A 27,400-nucleotide genomic window follows, 5' to 3' on the forward strand; every position below is an offset into this window, starting at 1 on the left:
GACAATTGGCTCCCTCTTCGAGAGGGAGAGCTGCCTGGTGGTGATTTGAACCTGAAGATTATCACACCTCAGGCGAAGAGAAAGGCCTTCATAAATAACTCTCAGCCGGTACGAGAATTGAACCCGCACTTGGTGTCCTCCTCAAGGTTTAGCACAGGGCTAAAGAGCTGGCTTTCAAAGCAGACCAAGGCAGGCCAGCAGCATGGTTCAATTCCGGTACCAGCCTCCCTGAACAGGCGCCAGAATGTAGCGATTAGGGGCTTTTCACAGTAACTTCATTTGAAGCCTACTTGTGACAACAAGCGATTTTCATTTTTCATTTCAAGGGAGCCATCCATCTAACCCATTGAGTTAATCAGAATCAGCCTGCAACAGAAGACAAAACTGCCAACTCACCCCCGCCCCCCCTGCAAAGCCCAGGCTGTGGCTGCTGCCTGCATCACAATCGAGAGGGGCGGGGCCAAGGCCTCCCGTTCCTGCTCGTAACTGGGTGGGTGGCCGGCGGTCGCGGTGGCGCTGTGGGAGATGTAGTTCTCCGGCCGGCCGGGACGCGCCTCCCTCCGCCGTCCCCGAGCGGTGGCCGGGACTACAGATCCCGGAATGCGCCGCGGTGGCCTGAGGACACAGTGACGGTGGGGTGCGAGAGGGAGGCTGCGCGCGCCGCCCTCCCTGCCTGGCTGCCCTCCCTCCCTTCTTGTTCCTTCACTCACTGATGTGACGCCAGGAGAGACGCATTCTTAATGGGATTTTCCCGAATTTTTCTGTGATTACATCTCCGCCGGGGCCGTACATAGATTTTAAAAAAATAACAAAACTCTCTCACACACACAACAGAGGGAGTCTCTCGCCGTTGGAAAGTGTTCGGGGGGGGGGACAGCAGGGTTTCCATGGCTTCTTTGTCAGGACTGCAGTGGCGGCGCCTCCAGGCACTCGGGCAGCTCTTAGATTAAAATTATTATTTTTTAAAAATTACATATACGTTTGCAAAACGACAGAGGGAGAAAAAAAATAATTCGATGTGGAACTAACCCGTGGAAACCATTTTCCTCTTCTGGGGGGTGAAATAAGATAGCATTTGTATTTTTTTCGGAAGAGTTTATTATTTTTTTAAATGTAGATCAAAGTATTTTAAAGGGAAAAATCGCGCGTGTCTTCGGTTGTGATATGGAAGACAGGAGGCAGATTTTAAACGGTTTTTGTTGACGGCGCCGGCAGTAGAAGTGCTCAAGAGATTTGGGTACAAGTGTGTGGGAGGGAGACGGGGGTGTGTGTTTTTAAAAAAAGCTATATTTTTTAAAAATCGGAAGCCAGTGACCGTGCGAGACAGTTGCTGCATTGCAGCTTCCCTCCTCTCCTCCCCCCCCCCCCCCAAATTCCCTACCACCCCCCCCTCCCGAATATTATTTGTGCAATGGCGACTCCCAACTACAGCAACAACTCCAGCAGCTCAGCTCAGCAACAACAGAGTCCGCAGCAAAACACAACTACCTGCATGCAGGGTAAGCCGCCTAACCGCTCTCTTGTGCAGAGGTTATCATCTGTAATGGTGTGTGTCTGTCTCTCTCTGTGATTGTAGATCCCCTCTCCCCTCTCTTGTTTTTAGAGAGTGTTAGTACTCTGCACAACCAGGGCCAAGCCACCTCTCTCATTGTGCTCAGGATGTGCAAGTGCGTGTGGGTTAGACAAGATCCAATTTCACTACACTTTAACTTGAGCTGTTATCATTGATAACATGACCGGGGGGTGGGGGGGAGCTTATGTCTTCAGTGTTGGCAAAATTGCGGGGTTATTAGTGGGTGTTTTTTAAACTCAATTCGTGGCGCCTGTTCTGCGTTTTCTTTTTACTGCAAGTAATAAATAATTGCATTTAAGTAATGCCTTCTTGTACACCTGAAACATTCCAAAGTGCTCAGCATCGTGAATTGCTTTGGAACGCCAGCAGGAGTGTTTGTTATGGCACAGTGTAATAGTGTTGGAATACAAATGCTTGTACACTGCCCTATTTTCCCCTCTGGTTACAGTGCAATATATTATAATTCCATTAACAGTAGAGTATTTTAACTTCAGATATGTCTTTTTACTCTGGCAATCATCGTTTTTTTATAGTTATTTTTCTTGGCTTGCTGTGGTAAGCCTGCCTGAAATGAGGGCTTTAGTTAAACAGGGTTACATTTAGTTATTACTGAGTAGATATTGTTACCTGCTTTAGCTTATTTTTCAGGCCCACATTCTACTTTTCCACCTTCTCTAAAATGGTGCAGTACTCGCACCGTGGAGTTATGTAATTGGGGGCAAAAATAATGTAGGTAAACAGAATAGTTAAAGCTAGGCATTTGGAGTGCAACATTAAAGGCTAAATTGATTTTGGAGGGTGATAAAGTTTGTATTTGGCAGGAATGTAGTTGAAGATATAATGTAAATAGTTGTAGTTAACAAATTCAATATTTTTAAGCTTGTATGATATTACATCAAATTCTTAAAGATTTCAAATCCATTTTGCATGTTCATTTTTAGTGATTATGCAAACAGGGCATGTATATACATTTGATAGTTGGTGGCTAGCTGCAAAATTGTAGCTAAGACTATATGATATTTTTCCCAGTATTTTGTCAAAATTAATGCTGTATTTAGTCATTCATGTAACCTCTCAGCCATAGGATACAGTCTCGTAGGGTCAGGATGAATGCGGTAATAACACTTATAGAACGTATGACATAGAAACAGACATTAGTTATTGCAAACAAAGCACCAATTTTAATGTTATGCTGTTAATGTTCTTGAATGGTTGAGCTTTGCTGTTGCAGTTTACAATATCAGAATTAACTTGATTAATTTGTTTCGCAATTCACTCCCAGCCAGTCATCCATTCTTTTGGTTTACCTTTGAATGTTACTTACTTAGCCTCTCGCAAGGTGTCTCCAAGCCCCACACCATGATTTGAATATATGGTCAGCCTACTTAACCTTAACCTCCACAAAACCTGCTCTCATGAATAATTAGAGGTAATTAAGCAGCTGAGGTTAACCCCCTTTGTTTAAAAAAGGTAGTCACTAGTGGTGATTTTTGGAACAAACAAATTGATGAGAATTGTGGCCATGTGTCCATGTTCTACCATAGACCGGTGGATGACTGTACTGCCATGCCAGCATTCTATTCTGAAAATGTATAATTGACAAAATCTATTGCACTTAACATTATAGCTGTACATAATTTGCACAAGAATTTAGACTGATTTTACAAAAAATGTAGAGTACAATTTGTTTTAATATTAAGGGAACAGAGCATGGAGAACCTGCAAATGTTCTCTTTCCTTAAATGTATCTTAAAGAGCTCTGGATAATGGATATTTCCAAAATGACATGTCTTTTTTTTGTCAGCTATTACATTATATATATTTTGAAGTGCTATTTTTATATTGGTGTGAAAGATTAGCAGTTTGTAGGGGGCAATGACTCTTGATCCAGTATCCTATTTTGTTGTCTATGGGTTGTGTTGTAAGTGTAATCCTAGAAAATGTTTTTGGTGTCTGATTATCAAATTTGCATGTTTGTATTGCGCATTTCATTATTTTGCATTAATTACTTTGATTAATTGGTTCCATCACACCTGATTATTCTCAGGTATGGGTTGCAGAACACACTAGCCAGTGGCATCTGTCACACTATTAGATACCCACACTAGATAATAGACTGGTTAAACCTAACACTTTTTAATAGGACTATCATGGTCCTTTGGGCTAGTCATACAGTTGAACGCTCCAGAGTGGAGAAAAGTGTGCATTAGTTGGTAGTTTTGTCCATCACAATTTGGATGAAGGAAGATCTTTATTGTGGAGCGAGGCACTCCATGTATTGACTGTAATTGCTCCATTGGAATTAATTTATGATTGAGGTCCAGTGTGACTGTATCCTTGGGTATGTCAAATTGATGCAATAGAGGAAGATTTTTTTCTCAGCGGAAATTAGTGGCTACAGCACTCCACCGACATGGTGCATTAGTGTTATGATATATTCAATGTTCTGTTTTAAGTTGGTTTTTGATTAGTTATCAGTACAGGTGTTGTGCGCTGAAAGGGGTTTGGCATTTTCATTTACTTGTGTTGATGTCAGAGCTCTTTGATGTAAGATATAACTTGGGTGATTTTGAATTCCGTTCTTTTAAAAGTAAACTAAATGTGGAATAAAAAGTTGATTATCAGTAAAAGTGGCTATGAAGCTTGTTGGGTTGCCAGAACGTTCAATGATGTCCTTTCGAGAAGGAAACCTACTCCTCCACAGTCTTGCCTAAATGTGACTTCAGTCCCGTGCCAATGTAGTTGACTCTTGACTACCCTCTAAAATCACCAAGCATGTAATTTATTTACATTCAACAATAGTAAAAAGGGGTTTAGCCTCCTTGGCCTTGTTCTCACCAATCTACCTGCTGTGGTTACATCTACCCATGACAGTACTGATATTGCTCTTGTGGATGCCAATTTCCATCTTCACCCTAAGATTATCCTCCATCATGTGTTGCAGCACTGCTACTGTGCTAAATGGGGTAGATTTTGGTGCCAGGCTTGGCACATTGTTTCGCTCTCATCTCTGAGTTAGGAGGTTGTGAGTTCACGTTCCACATCTTTATTGAGCACTGACAGTTGTGTGTGGTGCAGAAGGAGTGCTGCCATCAAAGAGAAAATTGCTTGAAAAACTCAGCAGGGCTGGCGGCACCTGTAGGGAGAAAAAAGAGCTAACGTTTCGAGTCCCGGTGACCCTTTGTCAAAGCCTTTGTCAAAATGCTTTGGCAAAGGGTCATCTGGAATCGAAACATTAGCTCTTTTCTCTCCCTCCAGATGCTGTCAGACCTGCTGAGATTTTCCAGCGTTTTCTCTTTGCTTTCAGATTCCAACATCCGTAGTAATTTGCTTTTCAAGAGGAAGTGCTGCACTGATGAGGGGCCATGTTTCAGGTGAATTAATCTGAGGCCTGGTGTACCTTTTCAGGTGGATATAAAAGATCCCCCAAAACACTTAGGGACATCATGCGGTCATGAAAGGCAGTATATGAATGCAGGTTATTTCTTTCTAACGGGTATATCAGTTCAGAATGGGACAGTCATGAGATGCTGTGGTGGCATCGTCAGAATTTTAATTAATTGCTATCTGTTAGCTCGCTCTCGGCATATGCCTTAATCCTCTATTACCATCGAGCTAGATAACTAAGATGAACCCTGATCAACATCCTGAGGATTCAATCAGGAGTACCCAATTCTTTTTTGTTTCATTTAAGGAGAAATTTAGTGTGGCAATCCACGTTGCCTGTACATCTTTGGGTTGTTGGGCTGAGACCCACGCACTGGGAGAATGTGCAAACTCCACCCGGACAGTGAACCAGGGCCGGGATCAAACCTGGGTCCTCGGTGCCGTGAGGCAGCAGTGCTAACCACTGTGCCATCGTGCCACCCTCTGCCGTTGTCAAAGATGAGCAATCCTGCCAATAGATAGCACAGAGCTCTGCAGTACAGTCAGTCGGTAATGATGGTGGAGGATTAAGCAAAAAACGGTAGCAAGAGGCTTCCTGCACACTCCATCTCATTCATGGCAATAGACAAGGCTGAAGCATTTGCACTCATCTTTAGCCAAGAGTACCAACACTGCCTCCTGAGATACCTTCGCATATACTAATCTTCATCCAGGTTGGTTCACGGCACATGATATCAGTAAATGGCTAAGTTGCCTGACAACATCCCAGCTATAGTGCTGAGGATCTGGGTTTCAGAACCAGCATGCCTCTAGCCAAGTTGTTCCATGACAGCTGAGAAACATGCCATTTACCTGTCACTGGAAAATTGTCAAGGTATATCCTTTTTGCAAAAACGACAAGTCCAATTTAGCCAATTGTTGACCTACAGTAGGTGGATAGGACATCAGCCAAGTAAAGGAAAGGATTGCCAACAGTGGTATTAAGTTGTGCTTATTCACTGACCCTGTTCACTGATGCACATTTTGGTGTGCACTGTTTCAAACATGGACAAGAGAGCTGAATTCTAGAGGTGGAGTGAGAGTGACTACAGTTGACATCAAGACAGGATTCGATTGAGTGCAACATCAAGAAGTTCCAGTAAAACTGAAATCGATTGAAATTGGGGGTGGGATGAGCTCTGCTGTGTAGGAATTATAATTGATGTAAAGGGAGATAGCCGTGTTGTTAGGAAGGTAGTAATTTCTGTATGTGCACATTGCTGTAGGAGGTCCTCAGGGCAACATCCTTAACCAAACCATCTTCTGCTGCTTCATCAATAACCTTCCCTTTAACATGAAATCAGCATTGGGCTATTTGCTGATGATTGCATAGTGTTCAGCTCCATTTGCAATTCTTCAGATAATGAAGCAGTCCATTCCTGTACACAGCACAACCTGAACAGCATCCAAGCTTAGGCAGATAAATAGCTTGAATTTTATTTGTCACTCATACCAGAAAATGACTATCTCCTGAAAGAGAGTTAAATTACCTCCCTGTGATCATCAAATCCCGCATCATCATCATCCTGATGTTCCCTATTGATTAAAAATTCAACTGGATCAACCACACACACATTGTGTATATAATAATATATCAGAGTCTGGGAATTCTGCAATAAATGACTCAACCTTTGACTCATTAGAGCCTCTCTACCTACAAGCTAGGAATGTGATGGAATGCCTTCCACTAGCCTTGATGTGTGCATTTCCGACAACACTCCAGAAACTAAACATCATCTAAGACATACCAGCTTTCTGCCGATACACCTTTAAATATCCACACCCTCCATCATTGGCACATGTTGACTGTAGTGTGTATGATCGACAGGATCTACTGCAGCAACTCGTCAAGACATTTTCAACAGCATCTCTCAGGCACATAACTTCACTACCTGAGAGGCAAGCTGAATGTGAATATCAGCACCGAGTCACATACTTTGACACTTGTCACGTCTGCCCATTGTCGTTAGGTCAAAACCCTGTGTCTCACTACAAAACAGATTGTTGGTTTGCCTTCACCATTCAGCTGCAGCAGTTCAAGAAGGATAAATGGGATAAATGTTAGCCTTGCTGGTGGTCCCCATATCTAAAGAATGAATTTGAAAAATGTTAAGTAGAGCTGAGATTTAATTATCACAACAGTAAGAACATTTGTCACAGAACTGCAGCAGCGACTGATGTGTTTCTGTAGAATCGCTGCTAAGTTGCGAGAACAAGCTGACCTGTGATTTAGTAAAGTGAGTTTGTATTAGTTTTCTTTCAGACAGGCAGTATAGAATTGATATGTTGTAGTTATGAAGTATTGATAAGCAAACTTTACTGTGGTCAAGTTGTGCAGCAACTGAAAAATAATATTCTTTCCTGACTTTTCTGCAAGCGTTAGTCTGCAATAATTTTCAGTGTATGTTTATAGCCGTGAACGTTGTACTGTGCAATCAAATACATTATAGAGGGTGTTTAGAAAGTACAAATGCAGCTTTAAACTTGAATAACTTTGGATGTGCACATATAGCAGATTTAGAGCTACATACAAAAGCACAATTCGTAAAGGTTTTCACGCAACATGTTGGGAGTTTTTAGGTTTCCAACATAATTGCCATCTTCTGCGATGCACTGCAGAGTGATTTTTCCAATAATTCAATTTTTCTTCTGTTGACATTTTCAACAGATCAATAACGTAAATAGGAGCAGGGGAAGATGGTGCTCAGCTTCAAGCCAGCTCTACTGTTGAACATGACTATGGCTGATTTCTGTCTCAGCTCCCATTTTCGTACTTGCTCACTATATTTCTTGCTCACTATATTCCCTGAGAGATCAAAAGTCTGTTCCAATTTTGAACATGCTTAATTATATGCGTAATGGGTATACAATTCAAAAGATTCATAACTGAGTATTCATATATAGGGTATATAATTCAAAAGATTCATAACTAAGTGAAATGCCATAGCGTACAAGGCTACGAGCCAAGTGCTGGAAAATGGGATTAGGAGATGGCCGACATGGTCATGATGGATCAAGGGGCCTCTTTCCGTGGTGTAAAAACTCTGATTCAGAGAAACGTCTCCGAATCCTGTGTGATCGACCCTTTATCCTCAGCCTGTGGCCTAATGTATTCCCCAGCCAGGGGATATTATCCAGCCTGGGAAAATAGATGTAGAGGCTGTGGGAAGGGTTTTAAATGAATATAATATTGTCTTGTTGTTTACAAAGGAAATGGATGATGCAGATACAGTAGTCCAGGAGAATTGAGATATTGGATGGGGTAATCATAAAGGGTGGAAATTTTTGAAAGTTGATGTTGCCAGGGCCGGATAGATTGTTTCCAAGGCCACTGAAGAAGGTCAGGGAGGAAATAGTAGATGCTTGGAGGATTTTCCAATTCTCACTAGATACAGGAGAGGTACAGGAGGAGTAGAGAAATGCAAACTTGGCTCCATTGTTTAAAAAGGGATCGAAGGAAATGCCAAACAATTATAGGCCAATTAGTCTTAAGTTGGTGGTGGGAAAATTAGTAGAATCAATCCTGACAGGGTCAACTGTCACATAGAAAAGCGTGACGTAGTCAGGGATAGTCCACATGGATTTGTTAAAGGAAGGTCTTACCTCACAAATTTGATTGAATTCTTTGAGGAAGTGACAAATGGGTTGATGAAGGTGGTGCAGTGGATGTGTACATGGATTTTAGCAAGGCAGTTGACGAAGTACCACGTGGCAGATTGGTCAGAAAAGTGAAATGAAATGAAGCATATTGTCGTATGTGGAACGGTTGAGGACTCTGGGTATGTACTTGTTGGAGTTTAGAAGGATGAGGGGGAATGTTATTGAAACTTACAGGATACTGCGAGACCTGGATAGAGTAGACATGGAGAGGATGTTTCCACTTGTAGGAAAATTTAGAACCAGAGGCACAATCTCAGACTAAAGAGACGATCCTTTAAAACAGAGATGAAGAGGAATTTCTTCACCAGAGGGTGGTGAATCTGTGGAACTCTGCTGCAGAAGGCTGTGGGGCCAAATCAGAGTATCTTTAAGACAGAGATGGATGTTTTGAACTTACCATGGCGCTCATGAGCGGAGCGGCTGCGTTAAGAAGAGGCTCCTGCTGGTCTGCGACAGCCTGGTCTTTTTCAGGGGTTTACGTTTTTTCAATCAAAATTTCTTCGGCCTTTGGGGCCTGAGGGACAGGCGCCGGGTTGGGCCGCTTTATAGCCGGTGAAGAGCTCCGCGGGAGTGTCCAGTGGCTGGAGCAGGGTGTATCGAGCCCAAAATGAGTGGCGGGGGCGGAGCTTGACAAGAGGCAAAGCCCGAATCCAGGACGTGATGTAGAGGGGGAGCAGAGAACATTGGGTGGCTCCTGCTGAAAATGGATGTGTGAAAAGTTCGAAGTCCGGTCCCGAGATTTTTTTGTTTTTTATTTTTGAATTTTAAAAAAATATATTTTTATTTTTTATTTTATTATTTATCTATTTTAAGATTGAAGAAAGAAGGGGCAAAATAATAAGTTGTTAAAGGATGCCAAAAGCAGCTGTGAAGAAGGGAGGAAACGTGGGTTCGTTGTCAAATGAGGACGACCAGTAAAAGTGCTGACAAGATGGTGGATGCCGGACCGCATGGTGGGGCTGCATTGCTTACAGTAGACAAGATTACCGAGGTGACAGCTGTGGAGCTGGAGAAGCAGTTTGCGAAGCACATGGGGGCATTGAGGAAGAGATGGCGGTCGCTATGAAATCATTGGTGGAGGAGGCAATCACCCCGGTGAGGATAGCTGTGGCAAAGACATCAGCCGAGCTGAGAGGAGAAGGTGAAAATATGAAGGAAGTGGAGGAGACCGTGTCACAGCACAGTGACCAGCTCACCTCGATGGGGGACGAGCTGCGGAGGGTGGTGGAGGTTAACAGAGGACTCCGAGCAAAGCTTGAGGACTTGGAAAACCGCTGGAGGCGGCACAATCTGAGAATTTTGGGCTTACCCGAAGGGGCAGAGGGCTCAAAGCCGACAGGGTACTTCGCTAAGAAGCTGGCGGAATTGATGGCGGAGGGTGAAGACCCCTCCTGGTATGAACTGGACCGAGCTCATTGATTGTTAAGGCTGAAAGCCAAAGTAAATGAGCCGCTAAGAGCAGTAATCATCTGCTTCCATAAATACCACATGAAGGGGAAGGTGTTAAGCTGAGTGAAGCAGAAGTGGGAGGTGCAGCGGGGTGGCTAGAGTTTGAATTTACCAGGACTTAAGAGTGGAGTTTGAGAAGAGACGAGTGGCATTCAGCTGAATGAAGGCGGTACTGTACAACAAGGGGGTGCGATTTGGTATGGTATACCCAGCAAAGCTGAGGGTGATGTACAATGCCAAAGATTTTTATTTTGAAACGCTGCTGAGGTGTTCATGAAGGCAGAAGTGAGGAGTGGAGCTGGAAGAGAGATCGTGGACTATGATTGGGGAGCTGAAAAATGTACAAATGTTATAACTTTCCTATCATTGACCTGTATTGTAACTTACTTCACATTGTTATAGTTTAAGTTTTTGTTTGGTTTGATTGGCATTTTTGTTCCCTTATTTTTGTTGCAACAGTTATATGTTATTGAATTGTATGGTTAGATTGTTTTTCTTTTTCTTCTGGGACTGCGTGGGAGGGGGAGGTATGCCTTGGGGCAGGGGGGAGGGAACCCGTGCTAGTTAACTAAAGTCGGCTAATGAACGGAGGTGAGGTGAGAGGAGGGCTGCGGACATTGAGTCTGGTTAGCAGGTTGCGATGCGATGCGAGCGTAGTGGGAGAGGATCAACACTGGGTGATAATTTTTTGAGGGGAAGTGCAGGGCGTGATTCTGGGAGGGGGGAGGGGGTTGGATGTTCATAATGGATTTGGTGGGTCAGGCTCATGGGGCAGGACCCGGTGGTATGATGATGATGGATAAGAAATGGGGGGGGGAAGAGACCCCCAGTTAGGATATTCACGTGGAACATGAGGGGGTTGAGAGGTCCAGTCAGGAGGTCAAGGGTGCTTGCGCATCTTAAAAGTTTGAAGGCCGATGTAGCATAGCTGCAGGAGACTCTTTGAGGGTGAAGGATCAGGTGAGACTTAAGGACTGGTGTTTCACTCTGGATTTGATGGCAGGGCTCAAGGGGTAGTGGTAATGGTCAGCAAAACCGTACAGTTGGTTCAGATGGAGAAGGTGGCTGCAGATCAGGGAGGTAGGTATGGGATTGTGACAGGGGCGCTGGAGGGGAGGCTAGTGTAAATGTATATGGTTCCAATTGGGACGATGTGGGATTCACGAAGAAGGTTTGTGGAGCCATCCCCGACTTTGACTCACACAAACTGATAGTGGGGGGGCTGAAACGTGGTGCAGGAGCCAAGGTTGGATAGATCGCAGCCGCGCTCGCTGGTCCCATCCGGTGGTGGGGGGGGGGGGGGGGGGGGGGGGGGGAGGAGAGAGCGAAGGCGTTTGCTGGACTAACGGTGGAAATGGGAGGGGTGGACCCTTGGAGGTTTCTGCACCCGAGGGAGTGAGAGAACCTGGTTTTCTCAGCGAACCACGAGGAGTACTCGCGGATTGACTTTTTCATGGTGGGGGAACGCTGCTGTCTGTGGTTAAGGAGTTGGAGTACTTGGCAATTGCAATATTAGATCATGCTCCGCATTGGGTGGATATGGTATTGGAGAAGGGGGTGGTACAGAGACTGTCGGGGGACCGAGGGTTCAGTTACAAAATTGAAAAAGTAATCGAGGAATATGTAGGTTGCAACTGCGTGGGTGAGGTATTGAAGGCTGTTGTCTGGGAGGCTCGAAAGGCGGTGGTGAGGTGATCTCGTTCAAGGCTAGGTTCGACAAAGAGGAGAGGTTGGAGTGTCAGAGGATAATAGATGAGATGCAGGAGGTAGATCGGAGGTATGTAGAAGATGGGGACCCAGCGAAGTTGGAAAAGAGGAAGGAATTACAGGCGAGCTTTGACCGACTACCTACCAGGAAAGCGGTACGGCAATTGAAGCGAGCAAGGGGTGCAGTTTATGAGCATGGAGAGAAGGCCATGTTGGTGGATCAGCTCTGGAGGGAGGTTCCGGCAAGGGAAATTGTCCAAGTGCGGGACAGGGCAGGGAAGTTGGTGGTAGCTCCAGTTCAGATTAACAATGTCTTTAAGGAATTCTATGAGAGATTGTACAGGTCAGAGCACTAGGGGGAGGCCGGGAGATGCAGGAATTTCTAGATGGGCTGGAGTACCTGAGATTAGGGGAGGGGGGCAGGGCTACATTAGAAGGGGCGATAGTGGAGGAGAAAATAAAAGATGCGATTGGGAGGATGCAGTCGGGGAAGATGTCAGGGCCGGATTAATTTCTGGTGGAGTATTATAAAAAATTCGAAGATAAACTGGCACCGCTGATGGTGGGGATGTTTGAGGAGGCGATAGGAAAGGGGGTATTACCACAAACTTTGGGGCAGGCATCGATTTCCCTCTTGCTTAAAAGAGATAAGGATCCGACGGAGTGTGGGTCGCATTGGCCCATATCACTTTTAAATGTGGACGTGAAGATATTGGCGAAGGTATTCAGCGAAGGTAGGCTGCAGGAGTGTCTCCCAAAGGGAATAGGTGTAGATCAGACGTGGTTTGAATCGAGACAAGTGTTGGGGGGGGGGCTGCCTTTCTGTAGGGCAGGGACTCGCTTTAGATACCTGGAGGTGCAGGTTACCTGGGAGTTTGGGAGGGTCTCCAAAGGTACAACATTTCTACATTGGTGGGGACGCTGAAAGCTGATCTGGCAAGGTGAGATGGTCTCCTGCTGTCACTGGTGGGTCGGGTGCAGGCGGTTAAAATTAAGGTTTTGCCGTGATTTCTGTTTATTTTCCAATGCCTGCCGATTTTCCTGCTAAAGACATTTTTTAGAGAGATTGAAGGGATGGTTACCTTGTTCATATGGGGAGGGAAGATGGCCAGAATTAGTAAGGTGGTGCAACAGAGAGGAAGGCAGGCAACGGGGTTGGGTCTTCTGAACCTCATGCATTACTGGGTGGCAAATGTGGAGAGGTATGGAGCCGGGTCAGAGGGGTTGACTCCCAGTGGGTCAGAATGGACGAGAGTTTGTGTAAGGGGTCATGATTGAAGGTGCTAGCAACAGCGCTGCTCCGATTGCCCCGGGGAAATTCTCGGGGAGCCCGGTAGTAATAGCTTCGTTGAGAATTTGAAAAGAAATGAAATTAATTAAATGAATGAAAATCGCTTATTGTCACCAGGTAGGCTTCAAATGAAGTTCCTGTGAAAAAACCCTAGTCGCCACATTCTGGCGCCTGTTCGGGGAGGCTGGTATGGGAATTGAACCGTGCTGCTGGCCTGGGTCTGCTTTCAAAGCCAGCGATTTAGCCCTGTGCTAAACCAGCCCCTTTGGAGGAATTTGGAGGCAGTTTCGCCAGCACTTCGGTTTGGGGGCAGGGTCAAGGGAAATGCTGATTTGGGGGAACCATAGACTTGAGCCAGGGAAGTGGGACGGAAATTTTCGGAGATGGGAAGAGAAAGGAATTAAGACACTAAAAGATTTGTTTCTTGGGGGTCGGTTTGAGGAATGAAGTATGGGCTGGAGCAGGGGGAAATATTTAGATACATATTTATTCGCGACTTTGCCAGAAAGGAGCTTCCTGGTAGAGCTGGCCTCCACATTGCTGGAGGAGGTGCTGACGACATGGGAATTGGAGAAGTGGATAGTGTTGGTGGTGAACGCCTCCACCTCGTGCGCGAGGTTGGGGCTGATGCAGCAGAAGGTGGTATATAGAACACACCTCACAAGGGCAAGGATGAACCGGCTCTTTGAGAGGGTAGAAGGTGTGTGTAAGAAGGAATATGGAATGCTCTCCTTAATTGGCAGAAGTATAGAATGTAAAAGTAAGGATATAAATATGTTGGAATTGTATAAAACACTGGTGAGGCCACAACTGAAGTATTGTGTGCAGTTCTGGCCACCACATTACAGGAAGGATGTAATTGCTTTTGAGGGAATGCAGAGGAGATTTACAAGAAAGTTGCCAGGCTAGAAAAGTGTAGCTATGAAGAGAGATTGGATAGGTTTGGGGTTATTTTCTGTGGAACAAAGAAGACTCAGATGTGACTTAATTGAGTATTCAAAATTATCAGGGGAAGTGATAGAGTGGACAACGTAAAATTGTTTCCTTTGGTGATGAATTCTAGAACTAGGGACATTGATTCAAGATAAGAGGCAGAAGATGTAGAGACGACATGAAGAATTTTTTTCATAGATGGTAGTGGAGTTTGGAATTAGCTGCTCGAGTTGATGGTGGAGGCAGAGACCCTAAACTCATTAAAAAAGTACCTGGATCTGCACCTTAAGTGTTGTAAGGTGAAAGGCTATGGACCGGGTGCAGGAAGGTGGGGTTAGAAAGGGCATCTGAATGTCCTTGGGCTGGCATGGACAAGATAGGCCAAATGGCCTCCTTCAATGCTATAAGCTTTCCATGATTCTACCTTATCTACCCTTCAAAATGTTGTACATTTCAATGAGTCCCCCTCTTGCTCTTTCAAATTCCAGAGGATTTGGCCCAAATTAACCAATGTCTCGTGGGGCAACCCTCATCTCCAAAATCAATCTAGTTAATCCTTGCTGTGCTGCCTCCAATGTAAGTATATATTCCTTGGATATGAAGGTCAAAATTGCATACGTTACTTCTGTTTCAGCATTAGCATTAAAACACCTTGTGAATTATGCTTTTCTTATGCTTTACTCCCTCACTTTATGCCTCAAAATAGAATGTATCAATGAGGCATAAATTCATTTAACTAGATATAAAGAAATAAACAGCTTCCCTGTCTGCTGGGTCGCTGATTGTCCTGTACTCTGGGTACACCCTCCTCCATGCTTTACTTTTCCTTCGCCGTCCAACATCTTCTTCATTGCTGCATTTGCCTTCCAAATGTTTGGAACTCCAATGTAAACAAACAAAATGTACTTATACAGTATATGAGCTTGACTCTGTAAAGGAGTGCAATTCCCTGGAGCCAGTGTGCAGCTGGGGCTCCACTGCATGCACGACAGAGTGTCTCCGTCCTTCATTTCATATTCAGCTTCGATAGCTACATTTATAAAAAAACTTCTGAATCATCCCAACTTGTGTTGGGGAAACCTTTGAAGTTTCAAAACTTTTAAAGCAGAGGAGAGGGAGAAGGGATTTTTTTTGGGAAAAAGAACAATACAAATTTGGCACTCAAATTTGAGAGGGGCAGGGAGAGAATGAGCTTGTTTGGGTTAGAAAGCGTAGGGGGAGAGATGACTTTAGTTTGGGCGAGAAGTGGAGATTGAGAGGTACTCTGTTGCTGGAAGGATTTCAGACTCTCGAGTGGGAGAGTGGGCTGTTGGGACGCAGAGGCACTTCATTATACAATTGTGTAATCACTCTTCATCGTGAGCAATTTTACAGCAAAATTAATCCTCCTGATGAGTCATTTTCATTCTTTGGAGTGAGGTCTAACGCTGTAATTCAATTTTAGGTTTTTATTCCCCATAGTCCTGAAATTCTGCTGCATGATAGCATTTTGTTAGGAAAATTAAGATAGTTTTAAGGGAGGTATTTGTAAACATTAGAAATAAGGTACAGTTTTAAGTGGTTTAATTTAATGTTTCTGTGCCCGGAAGGGTGAACTTGTAGTTAGATTCATGCTGGATAAAGGCGCTTGTATGTGTGGGTGTTGGTTAAGTTCCAACTGTGATTCTATTGTGCATAGAGAGTTACTGCATGAAGAGCAAATAGAAGTAAGTCATTACTTAACAACAGGAGGCCACTTTCCAGAGGGAAAGGTTTTATTGTTAATTTTAACAGAAAGTCAGAGCAGTTGGGATAGATAGGCTCGAAAAGGTAGCTCCCACCGCTCTGCTGGAGGCAGTTGATTTTAGAAAGCTAAAGAAGGAACATCTCTCTCAGCCTTGCTAGAAGAAAAGTCACACTATGGAGTAATGGCTAAGAAAATGGATGCCTGAAACATATAGTTTAGCTAGTTAAGGAAATCAGAGAAACAAAGAGAAGTCAAAAGTTAATTCAACCAAGGAAACTGGGAAGAGAATTACTGTCGGTAAAGTCAGAGTTGAAAAGAGAGACCATGAGAGACCAGAAAGATATCTACAATAGCGCTAAGGTTTGTGAAGTCACTACTGTTTGGGAGACATATTCAAAATAATGGTGGAAATCTGTGGCTGCATCTTGGAGTTTGTGTAAAAGCCTTTAATGCGATGGAAAACTGAAGGGAGAGGTATAAAACCTGAATATGAAACCTTAATAGAAGCAGCATAGGAAAGCCTAATTTAAAAGAAGATTTAAAACTGACTTTTGAAACCAGAATTTAAATCACAAGTTCAGTTGAGACAAGGTGGCTCATTTATAAGAATTATCTGGGAGGATTTTGAGGAGACATTCACAGACATCACTTAGGTTCAGGGAGAAGTGCGTCTTATCATAGCCATCTTGTGTGCTTAAAAGGGGCTTGTATGCTAATGAGACCATTGGAGTGTAAGATGTACTTCATAATCGGTGTTAATCTTAAAATCTGTGTAATGGCTAAGATGAAAATATGTGTAATGGTTAAGGTGAAGGGGGAGTAAAAGATTATTTTATCATCCAATTTTTTCATGAGCAATGCTTTTTTTCTAATAAATTAGGGTGCCGTGATGCCGTTCCTCTGTTTTTTTTTAAATGTTTACGTTATGGGGTGGGATTCTCCAAAAATGGGGCTATGCCCCACGCAAGCGCAAACACGCTGGAGTTATACTCTGGAGATTCCTTAAAAATATTAGCAGCTATTCACCTATCTGCAGGGGGCTGGCAGGGCCCTGGCGTGCTCCTCGCAGCTGCGGATACGGGCCCTCGCACTTCTTGTGCGAGTCCGCGCGCACGGCGGCGGCCTAAAGCGGCCTCTCTGAACGTGATGGCGGTCTCAGTCGGCGGACCTGGGCGAGGAAAGAAGCCCAACGATCGGCCCCGCACCACTACATCTCACACGCACGGTCGCCACCCATAAGACACCCCCCCCCCCCCCCCCCCCCCCCGACCCACACAGGGCGGCCGTGGACTGAGTCCTGATTGGCCAGATGTGGTTAAATCACGGCGTTGGGAATTTGGCTGGTGCATCGCTGGGAGGGCCTCTGGTAATTGCCATCCCAGCTGCGCTGCGTAAATTGCGCGCGAGTGATTCTCCGGGGACCGGAGAATTGCAGGAGCGGCTTCGGGTCAGATCCTGTCGGAAAAGTGGATTCTCCGCCCCCGCGCCAAACTTGATTTCCGCGTCTAATCTAGCCCATGTTTTTTTTAGAACCAGGGTTCCATTCTGGGATTTTCTCGTCCAGTTTTAATACCAACTGGGATCATAAGAATTTAACCAAAATTCTCCTTTCCACTGCCTTAATAGATGTGTTTACCCATTTGTTTAAAGGCTTGCTATGTCTTGTTCTGGTACAAAGCAGAGGAGTTTCAGATAAATGTGTTAAGATTTCATATGCCAGCATAATCCACACACAAGTGTTTGCAGATTTTATAACTGTAAGTGCACCAAGATTGAATTACAGCTTTGTAATTCCCAGCTATTGTATATGTAGATTTAGCTTATATAAATGACCCGGTTAATAAGATTATTTTTAATTCCAAAGTGCCTTGTTTAACACAATAAATTGTGACAGCAGTCATTTGGTTAAATCCAGCATGCTGTCAGGTTGCATTCCTGCTTTCTCCAAATCCGAATTATAAATTTTCTAATATACTAGGCTGAATTGGTTTGTCAATATTAGTATTTTACTTTTTTTCAACAAACATTTTATTGAGACATTTATGGTTTTATAACAACAAAAGACACAAATACAAATGTAAACATATGTCAGTGTGTAACACACCCCTCCATCTCCCACTGTTTCCGCCTAAACTAGACAAAAATAACCTAATCCCCCCCCCATCCCCCTTGCTCCCTAACCCCCTCCCCCCTTATTGAATCTGCTAATAGTTTAGTTTTCCCTGAAGAAGTCAATAAATGGCTGCCACCACCGAACGAACCCTAACATTGATCTTCTCAGGGCGAACTTCATTTTCTCAAGCCTGAGAAACCTAGCTATGTCGGGAACCCATACCCTGATTTTGGGGCTTTGAGGTCCCTCCACGCTCGTAAAATCCATCTCCGGGCTACCAAGGAGGCAAAGGCCAAAACATCGGCCTCTCTCGCCCCCTGGACTTCCAGGTGTATCAACACTCCAAAACATGCCACCTCTGGACTCGGTGCCACACTTGTCTTTAATACCGTGAAGTTACACTTCTGGTCTTTAGTTTTTAAACTTCATTTGGAAAATAGCTGAATCCTCCCCCCGCCCCCAATCATTTTAAAATTCCTTAGTCCCCTATGATAGATACATTTTTGACTTCGGACCTCATCCACCTTGTGGAGATTACTGATGTTTATTTCCGTGATGGGCATAGTGAAAGGGGATTCATATACCTTCAGTTTATGGTACAACAGAATAGCACTGTTGATTCACCACTTTCGTAGATGAGAGGTCATTTGGCCCATCTAGTCTGCACCAGACTTTGGAAAGACCAACCTACTTGGGCGGCATGGTGACAAAGTGGTTAGCACTGCTGCATCACGGAGCCGAGGACCTGTGTTCGATTCTGGCCTTGGGTCACTGTCTGTGTGGAGTTTGCACATTCTTTCATGTGTGCGTGGGTCTCACCCCCACAACTCAAAGATGTGCAGGGTAGGTGAATTGCCATGCTAAATTGCCCCTGAATTGGCAAAAAAAGAGGAAAGAGCACCCTACTTGAGACCACTCCTCCACCCTATTCCCATAACCCAGTAACCCTCCCTAACCTTCTGGATACTAAGGGGCAACTTAGCATGGTCAATCTTCGGACTGTGGGAGGAAACCGGAGCACCTGAAGGAAGCCCACGCAGACAGCGGGAGAAAGTGCAGTAGCAGTTGATGTTAGTCTCTGTGTGCATCCTCCAAAACTGCCCCGAGTCCTGCATAAAGGAGCTGATCAGGATAAGCCTTGACAAAAACCTCAGCATATGTTTCCAGACCTGTTTCACTGCTGCAGCCACCTCAAGGGCAGCATATGGAGATTGTGAGACTTTGGATGTACAGGAAGGATCTTGACTAGTAGGCCCTTCTTACCACCGGTAAACTACATCTTGATGCTTGTTCGAACGTTCTGGATATGAGGTATTCTGCCAAGGACTTTTGGCAGTATGCTCAGGACACCATTTGACATGATGCACAATCTCCTTTTCCCGCAGGGCCTTGAAAACATTACATGCAGACCACTGCCTGATGGACTTATGGTCAAAGGTTCTCTGCACTATCTTTTCCACTAGGGACAGGTGGTATGGCAAAGTCCAACTGAACGGAGTGTTCCATGGCGACGTGACCAGACCCAAGCTTCGCAATACCAGGGATTGATGTAACCTCTGCATGCAGTGACATGTAGTGTTTGCCTACCAAGGCTAAACACACAGCTTGATGCAGCCATGAATAAAGATGATGATCAGGATGAGGGTGCTGTTGGGTATATCCATCCCACCCCCACCCCCCCCCCCCCCCACCCCCCCCCCCCCCCCCCCCCCCCCCACCCACCCCCACGTGTAGTGGCTTGTGCATCGTGTCCTTGTGAACATGTTCCATCTTACGATCTCCAGAAAAAGCAGAGGATGGCTTGGATTACCACCGCAGCACAGGAATGAGGTATGGAGCAAACCTGCACTGCAAAATGCAACATCGAGAGCATATTGCACTTGATGACCAAGTCCTTAATTTCAATGGAGAGGGAGTGTCACTTTCACATGGTCAGTTTCTGTTCACAATGGAAAATGCTTCTACTTCTTGGCACATACGGCCCAACCCCTTGGAACCACATTCCCTGAATTTTCAGGTAGTTTGACCTGATGGTGAAGAGGACAAAGGATCAATCAGCCTTATTTCTGAAGGATATGGCTTTGTTCTTGCTTTGGCTCCCCAAAGCAAGTTCAAAGTGCCCAAAGACTGCCTTGACTGTTGTAGAACAGATGTACCTACCTGATTATCCTGTTATCTGCCTTCCATGGAAATGCATTTCCTTGTTATGTCATCTTCTTAATTTCTTCCTGCTTAGCCAACCCTCAGTGACCAGAGCATGGAGGATAATTCAAGCACGTGATTGATGCCCTGGTTGAGATTAGCAAAATTGGAACAGACCAACAAATTGAGCCTTCAAACCAACCAGCATACATACTTTAAGGGCATTCTCCTTGAGCTTTGCTTTTCTTGCTTTGAAAGTGGTGTAAACCAGGCAATATGATTGGGATTGCTTTGTCAGTTTGTATCAAGCTGTAAAGTGCAATGACAGTTCTGTAATTTTTCAAATCTCTATTTACGTTGCTTATTTTGATTCCATGTCCAAGCTTCATTTCGAAGTAAGGAAGGCACATTCAGTATATCCTTGATTCAACGATCAAATTGTTATTGTGAAAGTAAAATACTCCAGATGCTGGAAATTTGAAATAAAAATGAAATGCTGGAAATCCTCAGCAGTCTGGCAGTACCTGTGGAGGGAGAAACAGTCAATGTTTCAGATCTGAGCTCTTTCACCAAACGTTAGAAATTTAATAAGTTGTGAGAAGTGAAAGGAAGCAGGATGGGAAGATGGTCAAAAGGGAAGGTCTGTGATAGGCTGGAGGTCAGGAGAGATTAAATATCACAACGTTTTCATGGTGCAGGGCTAAAAGGAGTTGCAATGGGACAAGTAAATAAACAATAGATTTATCCTGGGGATGTGTGAAATACAGGATCCTGAATGGTTGCTGTGCAAAAGTAACGAAAACAAGAGAGAAACTAGCAATTAAACAAAACCAACAAAGAAAACAGGGAAACAAAAATAGCAGAGGTTACAATCTAAAATTGAGTCTAACATTACATTGAGTCCAGAAGGCTGTAAATTGTCAAGACAGTAAGTTTTAAATGCTGTTCCTTAAGCTTTCATTGAGCTTCATTGGAATGCTGCTGCAGGCCAAGGACAGAAAGGTGAGGGTGGGCAAAATGAAGAGAATTAAAATAACATGACTGGGAGCTTGGGGTCATGATTGAAGACTGAAGGCCTCTGGGTCATGCTTGGAGGTGTTTCTCAAAGTAGCCACCCAGTTTGCATTTGACTAGCCCAATGATGTGCCTATAACCTCATCTTGAACAATAAAGGCAGTGGACTAAATTGAAAGAAGCAGGTTATTACTTAACTGGAAGATGTGCTTGTGACCTTGAATGGGGGGAAGGAAGGGCAGGTATTGCATCTCCTGCACTTGCATGATAAACTGCTGTGGAGAAAGGAGTGGGTATTGACAATGCTTGAGGAGTTGATCATGTTACCCCCCGACCACCCCCAGGAATGCTGGGTGGGAAGGGAAGATGTGTTTCATGGTGGCATCATGCTCAAAGTGCTGGAAATAATGGAGCTGGAAACTGTTGAGTACGGAGGCTGGTTCTGAAAGGGAGGAGAAGGGGTGAGGCGTGAGAGCTGAAATAGAATGGGCAAAGTCAAAGGGTGAATCCTCAGTTGAGGTAAAAGGAAAGCATGCCAGAATGGTTAGTATAGAAGGCTGCCTCATCCAAACAGGTAAAGAGTTGAAGATATTGGGAGACTGGACTAGAGTCCTTACAGGAAGGGGATTTGAGGAAATGTAGTCAAGGTAGCTATGGGAGTTAGTAGCTCAACTGATATTGTCTCGAATTTCATTTTTACTTTTTCTTTTGAAGGATTCAATTCAACACGGGGATACTGGGTTTTTTACTTAGAGATATAGTGTGAAAAAACAAAGTATTCTGAGTTACAAAATGTTGGTTCGATCTCAGCTGTACTACTGTGTTCAATTCTGGGCACCACATTTTAGGAAGGATGCAAAGGCTTGATGGAGGATGCAGAAAATACTTACTAAAATTATTTTAGTGATGAGGTATATCAGTTACATGGTTACATTGGAGATGATGGTACTCAGTGAAGAGAGGTTCAGAGCAGATTATATGGAGGTGTTCCGAATCATGAGGGGTCTGAATGCAGAGTAAATAGGAAGAACCCCATTGGTGATGTACTGCCTGAGTGTGTGGTGGAGGCAGAGTCAATTGTGGCTTTCAAAAGTAAATTGGATTACCACCTAATTGAGAAATTGGTCCTAAAGTGGGGATGGTTGAGTGTCAGCAGAGACCAAATTAGTCAATTGGCCTCCTGCTTTGTAACTTCTAAGATTGTAAGAATGTGCTAGTGATGTGATTTTGCCCTGTTTTAATTTCTGTGCTATGTTGGGTTTTCTGTTAGCTAGAAATACATTTCTAGTGAAACACTACTCCATTTATCCCAATGCACAGTGCTTATAATATGTGCCTATCCCTCGTCTGCAGTTCTTGTGGAGACTTACTCTGCTGTCTGTAGATCTTTACTTTCAGCTCCTTAGCTCAAATGAAAAATGGGGCTTTGGTCAAAAGTTTACTAATATTGGTTTCCCACCAAGTAAAGCATATTGGTGCTATCGTTTTTAGTTGTGCTTGAAAATTATTAATATTTGTATGACTTATACCAAAATGGCTCTCAAAAGGAAAAAAATCGGTTTTATATTAAGTCCTAAATTGTTAGTAAGCCTGTTAGCAAATTATTTAAATGTTCAGAATTCATTTTCAAAATTTATTTTGAAACTGTAATTTCAAATCTGAAAATATGGCTAAGACTTTTTAGATACAGGTATTGTGGGACCCATAGCATTCTTTTGCTGTTTATGTTGGTGGAATGGGTGAACACACAACAGATGAAATTTATTGCAGAGACATGTGAAGTGATATATTCTGGAAGGAAAAATGAGGAGAGGCAATATGAAGTATGCAATTCTAAAGTGGGAACAATAACAAAAGCTGATGGGATTGTTGACTTTATAAATAGAAGTATAGAGTATAAAAGCAAAGAATTTATGCACCTTTATAAACCCCTGGTTCAGCCTCAACTGGAGTATTGAGTTCAATTCTGGGAACTTCAGTTAAGGGGATAGATTGGAGAAGCTGGAGCTGTTTTCCTTGGAGAAGAGAAAGTTGAGAGATGTTCAAAAGATTTTGAGTGTAAATGCAGTAGATATGATTTGTTTATTTGGCGGAAGTATCAAGAACCAGAGGAAATTTGGAGTTTGCACATTCTCCCTGTGTATGCGGGATTTCGCCCTCAACCCAAAAGATATGCAGGCCAGGCGGATTGACAATGCTAAATTGCCCCTTAATTGGAAAAAATGAATTGGGTACTATAATTCTTTTAAAAAAAAAAAGAATCAAAGGAAATTAAGATGTTTGTGAAAAGACCCAAAGTCAACATAAGGAAATGCAACTTTTTAGTGAACCACTCCCCTTGACATTCAGTGACATTACCAGCACTGAATTCTCTGCTATCAACATCCTGGGGTTATCATTGGCCAGATACTGAACTGGACTATCCATTTAAATACTGTGGCTAGAAGAGCAAGTCAGAGGCTAGGAATCTTGCAGTGATTAACTCACTTCCTGACTCTCCAAAGCCTATCCATCATCTACAAGGCACAGGTCAGGATGTGATGGAACACTCTTCACTTGCATGCTTGAGTGCAGCTCCAACAACATGAGAAGATTGACACCATCTGGAACATAGGCCTGCTTGATTGGTACCTGGTTTACTCTCTCCATCACCACTCACAGTGGCAGCAGCATGAACTATCTACAAGATGCATTGCAGGAACTCACCAAAATTCCTTAGTCTTACAAATCCACGGCCACTCATTTAGGAGGGCAAGAGGAGCAGACACATGTGAGGGAACACCACCATCTGGAAGATCGCACTCACCACAGACTTGGAAGTACATTGCCGTTCCTTCACATTCGCTGGGGAAAAATCCTAGACGTCTCTACCCAACAGCATTGCGATTATACCACATAGATAGCAGCGGTTCAAGAAGGCAGCTCACCACCACCTTCTCAAGGGCATTTTGGGATGGGCAATAAATTCTGGCCCAGTCAGCAACACCCACATTCTATGAACGAAGTTTGAAAAAATCAAATGGTATGGGTCTGAGATACCCTACCTGAGAAGAATCGGCCTGCAATACAATCAGGTTTTCCTGAAGGAAGAAATTTGCACGGCTCGAGAGAAAGGATAGGTGAGTGGTTCTCGCTTAAATTGTGCCTGCAGAGAGCTGGCATAGACTCGCCAGGCTGACTGGCCTCCTGAGCTGTAGCACTGTTGCTTTACACCACCAGAGTCCCAGGTTCGATTCCTGGCTTGGGTCACTGTCTGTGCGGAGTCTGCACGTTCTCCCTGTGTCTGTGTGGGTTTCCTCCGGGCCGGTTTCCTCCCACAAGTCCTGAAAGACGCGCTGTTAGGCGGATTGGATATTCTAAATTCCCCGTCCGTATACTTGAACAGGTGCCGGAATGTGGCGACTAGGGGCTTTTCACAGTAACTTCGTTGCAGTGTTAATGTAAGCCTACTTGTGACAATCAAGATTATTATTATAAGTTTGATTCCATGACATGAACATTTTCTGAATTTATATCATTGGATTTATTTTTGACCTCATTTCTCACAATTGCCATGCCATTGCAATATGATGGTGTTGGTTGTGAACCAGTGGTATGCTCGATCAGTTGATTCAGGTTTTTCTCTTCTGAAATGGAGCCTTGTGACACAGTGAGATGCTCCATCTCAACTAATGTCTAAGTATTCATTCCCAGTACTAGAGTCAGGGTTGAACGACTAAAAGATACAATCAAAGAAGTTTTGTTTCCAGCTCATCAGGAATTTCATTGACCAATAGACAAGGCTTATTGTTGTATTATTGGCCAAAATCTAGTTATTAATTTTAAACTCTGAGATTTATAATATAGCAAGATTTTTGATACAAAAGGATTGTTCATACTTGTGATGGTTCGCAAATTCTTCCTTGAGTTGACCTTTTGTAACCGAGCAATGTTGTCTACAGCTCCACAAAGTCATGAGCCGTTTTTAAGTCTTTTGTACATAATTTGAATGAATATTGTTTGTGACTGTGAAATATGGGTGCAGATCCATTTAACCCAATGCAAATGAAATCATGCTGATATAGTATTTTTACAGTGATTTGGTAATGCGGAGATCTTGAACTATTACTCCTCACATTCTTAGTGTGGGTTCACAACAGTTGGTGGACAAGTTTCAATTTCTGAGTTGACAATTTAATAATTGCAGTCTTTAGACTTGAGTCTTTACTAATCTGGATGGGTGTGGAGGACATTTTGTGCAATACTTTTCAAGTTCTGAGATTTAAATGTTTTTTTTAATGCAATCAACATGGAGAAATTCCATGTGGTTGTACAGTTGTCTTATTGCTTGTAGCCTTGAGCCAATTTAGCTAATATAAAGTTGCACCAGGCTTTTGGCCCTGTGCATGCGTTTTTGAATTGGGAATGCTGGAAGATGAGATGAGCTATTGGTCATCATAATTGGATGTAATTCCAGCAGAATGTTGATTGTTATGAAGCGGACCACAGTTCTGTTTACATGTCTGAGAGATGAACAGATGTGTAGAGGTGACTGTTGGCAGGCATAACAACAGAACAAATTCGATCCTTCTGTTGTCAACAAAGTTGAGAATTTTTTCTGAGCAATGTATTTTTAAAGAGTTAACTGTATGCTGGTCGCAATAAATCCCCATAGTGTGTCAATTCTAATTGACATATCAGATTTCAAGTACATGTTTTTAAAACATTTTTCCTTGCAGGGTATTGGAACTGTACATAATACATAATAAATGGGCAGTATGGTAGCACTGTTGCTTCACAGCGCCAGGGACCCAGGTTTGATTTGCGGCATGGGTCACTCTGTGTGGCGTTTGCACGTTCTCCCCATGTCTGCGTGGGTTTTTTCCGGGTGCCCTGGTTTCCTACCACAAGTCCTGAAAGACGGGCTGTTAGGTGAATTGGACATTCTGAATTCTCCCTCAGTGTACCCAAACAGGTGCCGGAGTGTGGCGGCTAGGGGATTTTCACAGTAACTTCATTGTAGTGTTAATGTAAGCCTAAAACACTAATAACACCCCCCCTCTTCCCCCCCCCCCCCCCCACCACCACCGTTCCTAAATTTAAATCAACTAATTGTCTTGTTAATCAGTGCTCCTGTTATTCTGGTTGCTTGGATTATTCCAATTGATTTAAGTGTTGCTCTTCATAAAACCAAATATAATACAGTTTTTTTTTGTAATGCAGATTCCCAATGCTTATCTTGTATTGTACACACATTGTACTTCCCTGTGGGTGCAGGTTATATTGCTGCCTTTGGGTTCTAAATTGAGAAATGTATTTCCTAAAGACAAGCAATTCCACTTCAATCCAATCACTCATCTTTGGAACAACATTGTTACAGGTATAAAATAGAGAAATAAGATCAGAAAATTTAAGAAATAAAGTTAATATTTCAGGTCAATGACTGTTTCTTTGGCGGTTGATTATGTCGCCACTTTTGGACAGAACAAGTACTGTGCCATTTTTTTGCTGTAAATGACACCGTGCATGTGTTAAAGATTAGTAAATGGGAATCACTTACGGTGCTTCAATTATTTTGCAAATCAGGGAGTGGTATTTCATCCTTTCCATGACCTTGCAATCAACAGCACATTTAGGTTTGATAACTGAAGCACCAGTAATCTTGTCTGCCTTACTGCTGGTACCGATCCTGGTGGTATGGATTGTAAGCAGGATATAGATGCCCTGAATTGTCACAAGTCAAAAGTGACATCCTGCAGTTGTCACTTTGAGGTAATTTGACTTAATGAATCCTTGTGTTATCCCCATGCAAATTCTCAAGGTGGGATGTGGTGCAGTACTGTATTTCTAGTGGAGCACATTTGTGTTGTGTTGTTCATTGAATCAAGTGCCATTTGTTTTTTACCTGCTTGCAATGTATTTGCTTGCTAAGCATAATTTCTTTGTTGAAATGGTATTCTGCTGCATTGCTGCTTTTTCATCCACCAACAGCTGTTAATCGGAAATACACCCGTAGTGCAGTTGAGGTAATGATCATGAGCATTTCCAATAGTGTTCACTGATTGAATCATCTGTTAACTTGGTCTGATTTATCTGTTGAGTGCTTAGACTTTGATAGAATCTTAAATTGGTTACATTCTGATAGAATCTTAACTTTGTTACCTTCTGGTTGCCACACAATTGGAAGTGGTGCCTTTGCCGAGGCACTGTTATTGTGATCTGCAGTTTTTGGAGATCGATTAATGAGATCTTTCTGTCAGTTCATAATAGTTGATGGAGCTGGTTTACCTCTATTTCACCGTTTTGCCTTTGTCCATGCTTGCAAACGATGTTAAGTACTTTGCAGGTCTAAAGAGGTGCACAACATTTAGACTAATCAGCATGACT

The 27,400-nt window shown here is 43.5% G+C and overlaps 1 protein-coding gene across 2 annotated transcripts in view; it reads left to right on the forward strand.

Moving 5' to 3' along the window:
* The first annotated feature begins 664 nt into the window (after positions 1 to 664).
* map2k4a (mitogen-activated protein kinase kinase 4a) overlaps positions 665 to 27,400 on the forward strand; it is a 213,090-nt gene continuing 186,354 nt past the window's right edge. The window contains exon 1 of one of the 2 annotated variants that reach the window (XM_038778177.1): positions 665 to 1,499. In XM_038778177.1, the coding sequence (XP_038634105.1) occupies positions 1,412 to 1,499 (88 nt within the window). In that variant the 5' untranslated portion in view covers positions 665 to 1,411. The remainder of the gene's footprint in view (positions 1,500 to 27,400) is intronic. The other variant, XM_038778178.1, reaches the window with a different exon arrangement.

The sequence above is a fragment of the Scyliorhinus canicula genome, chromosome 18 (assembly GCF_902713615.1).
Source record: "Scyliorhinus canicula chromosome 18, sScyCan1.1, whole genome shotgun sequence".
Taxonomy (NCBI): domain Eukaryota; kingdom Metazoa; phylum Chordata; class Chondrichthyes; order Carcharhiniformes; family Scyliorhinidae; genus Scyliorhinus; species Scyliorhinus canicula.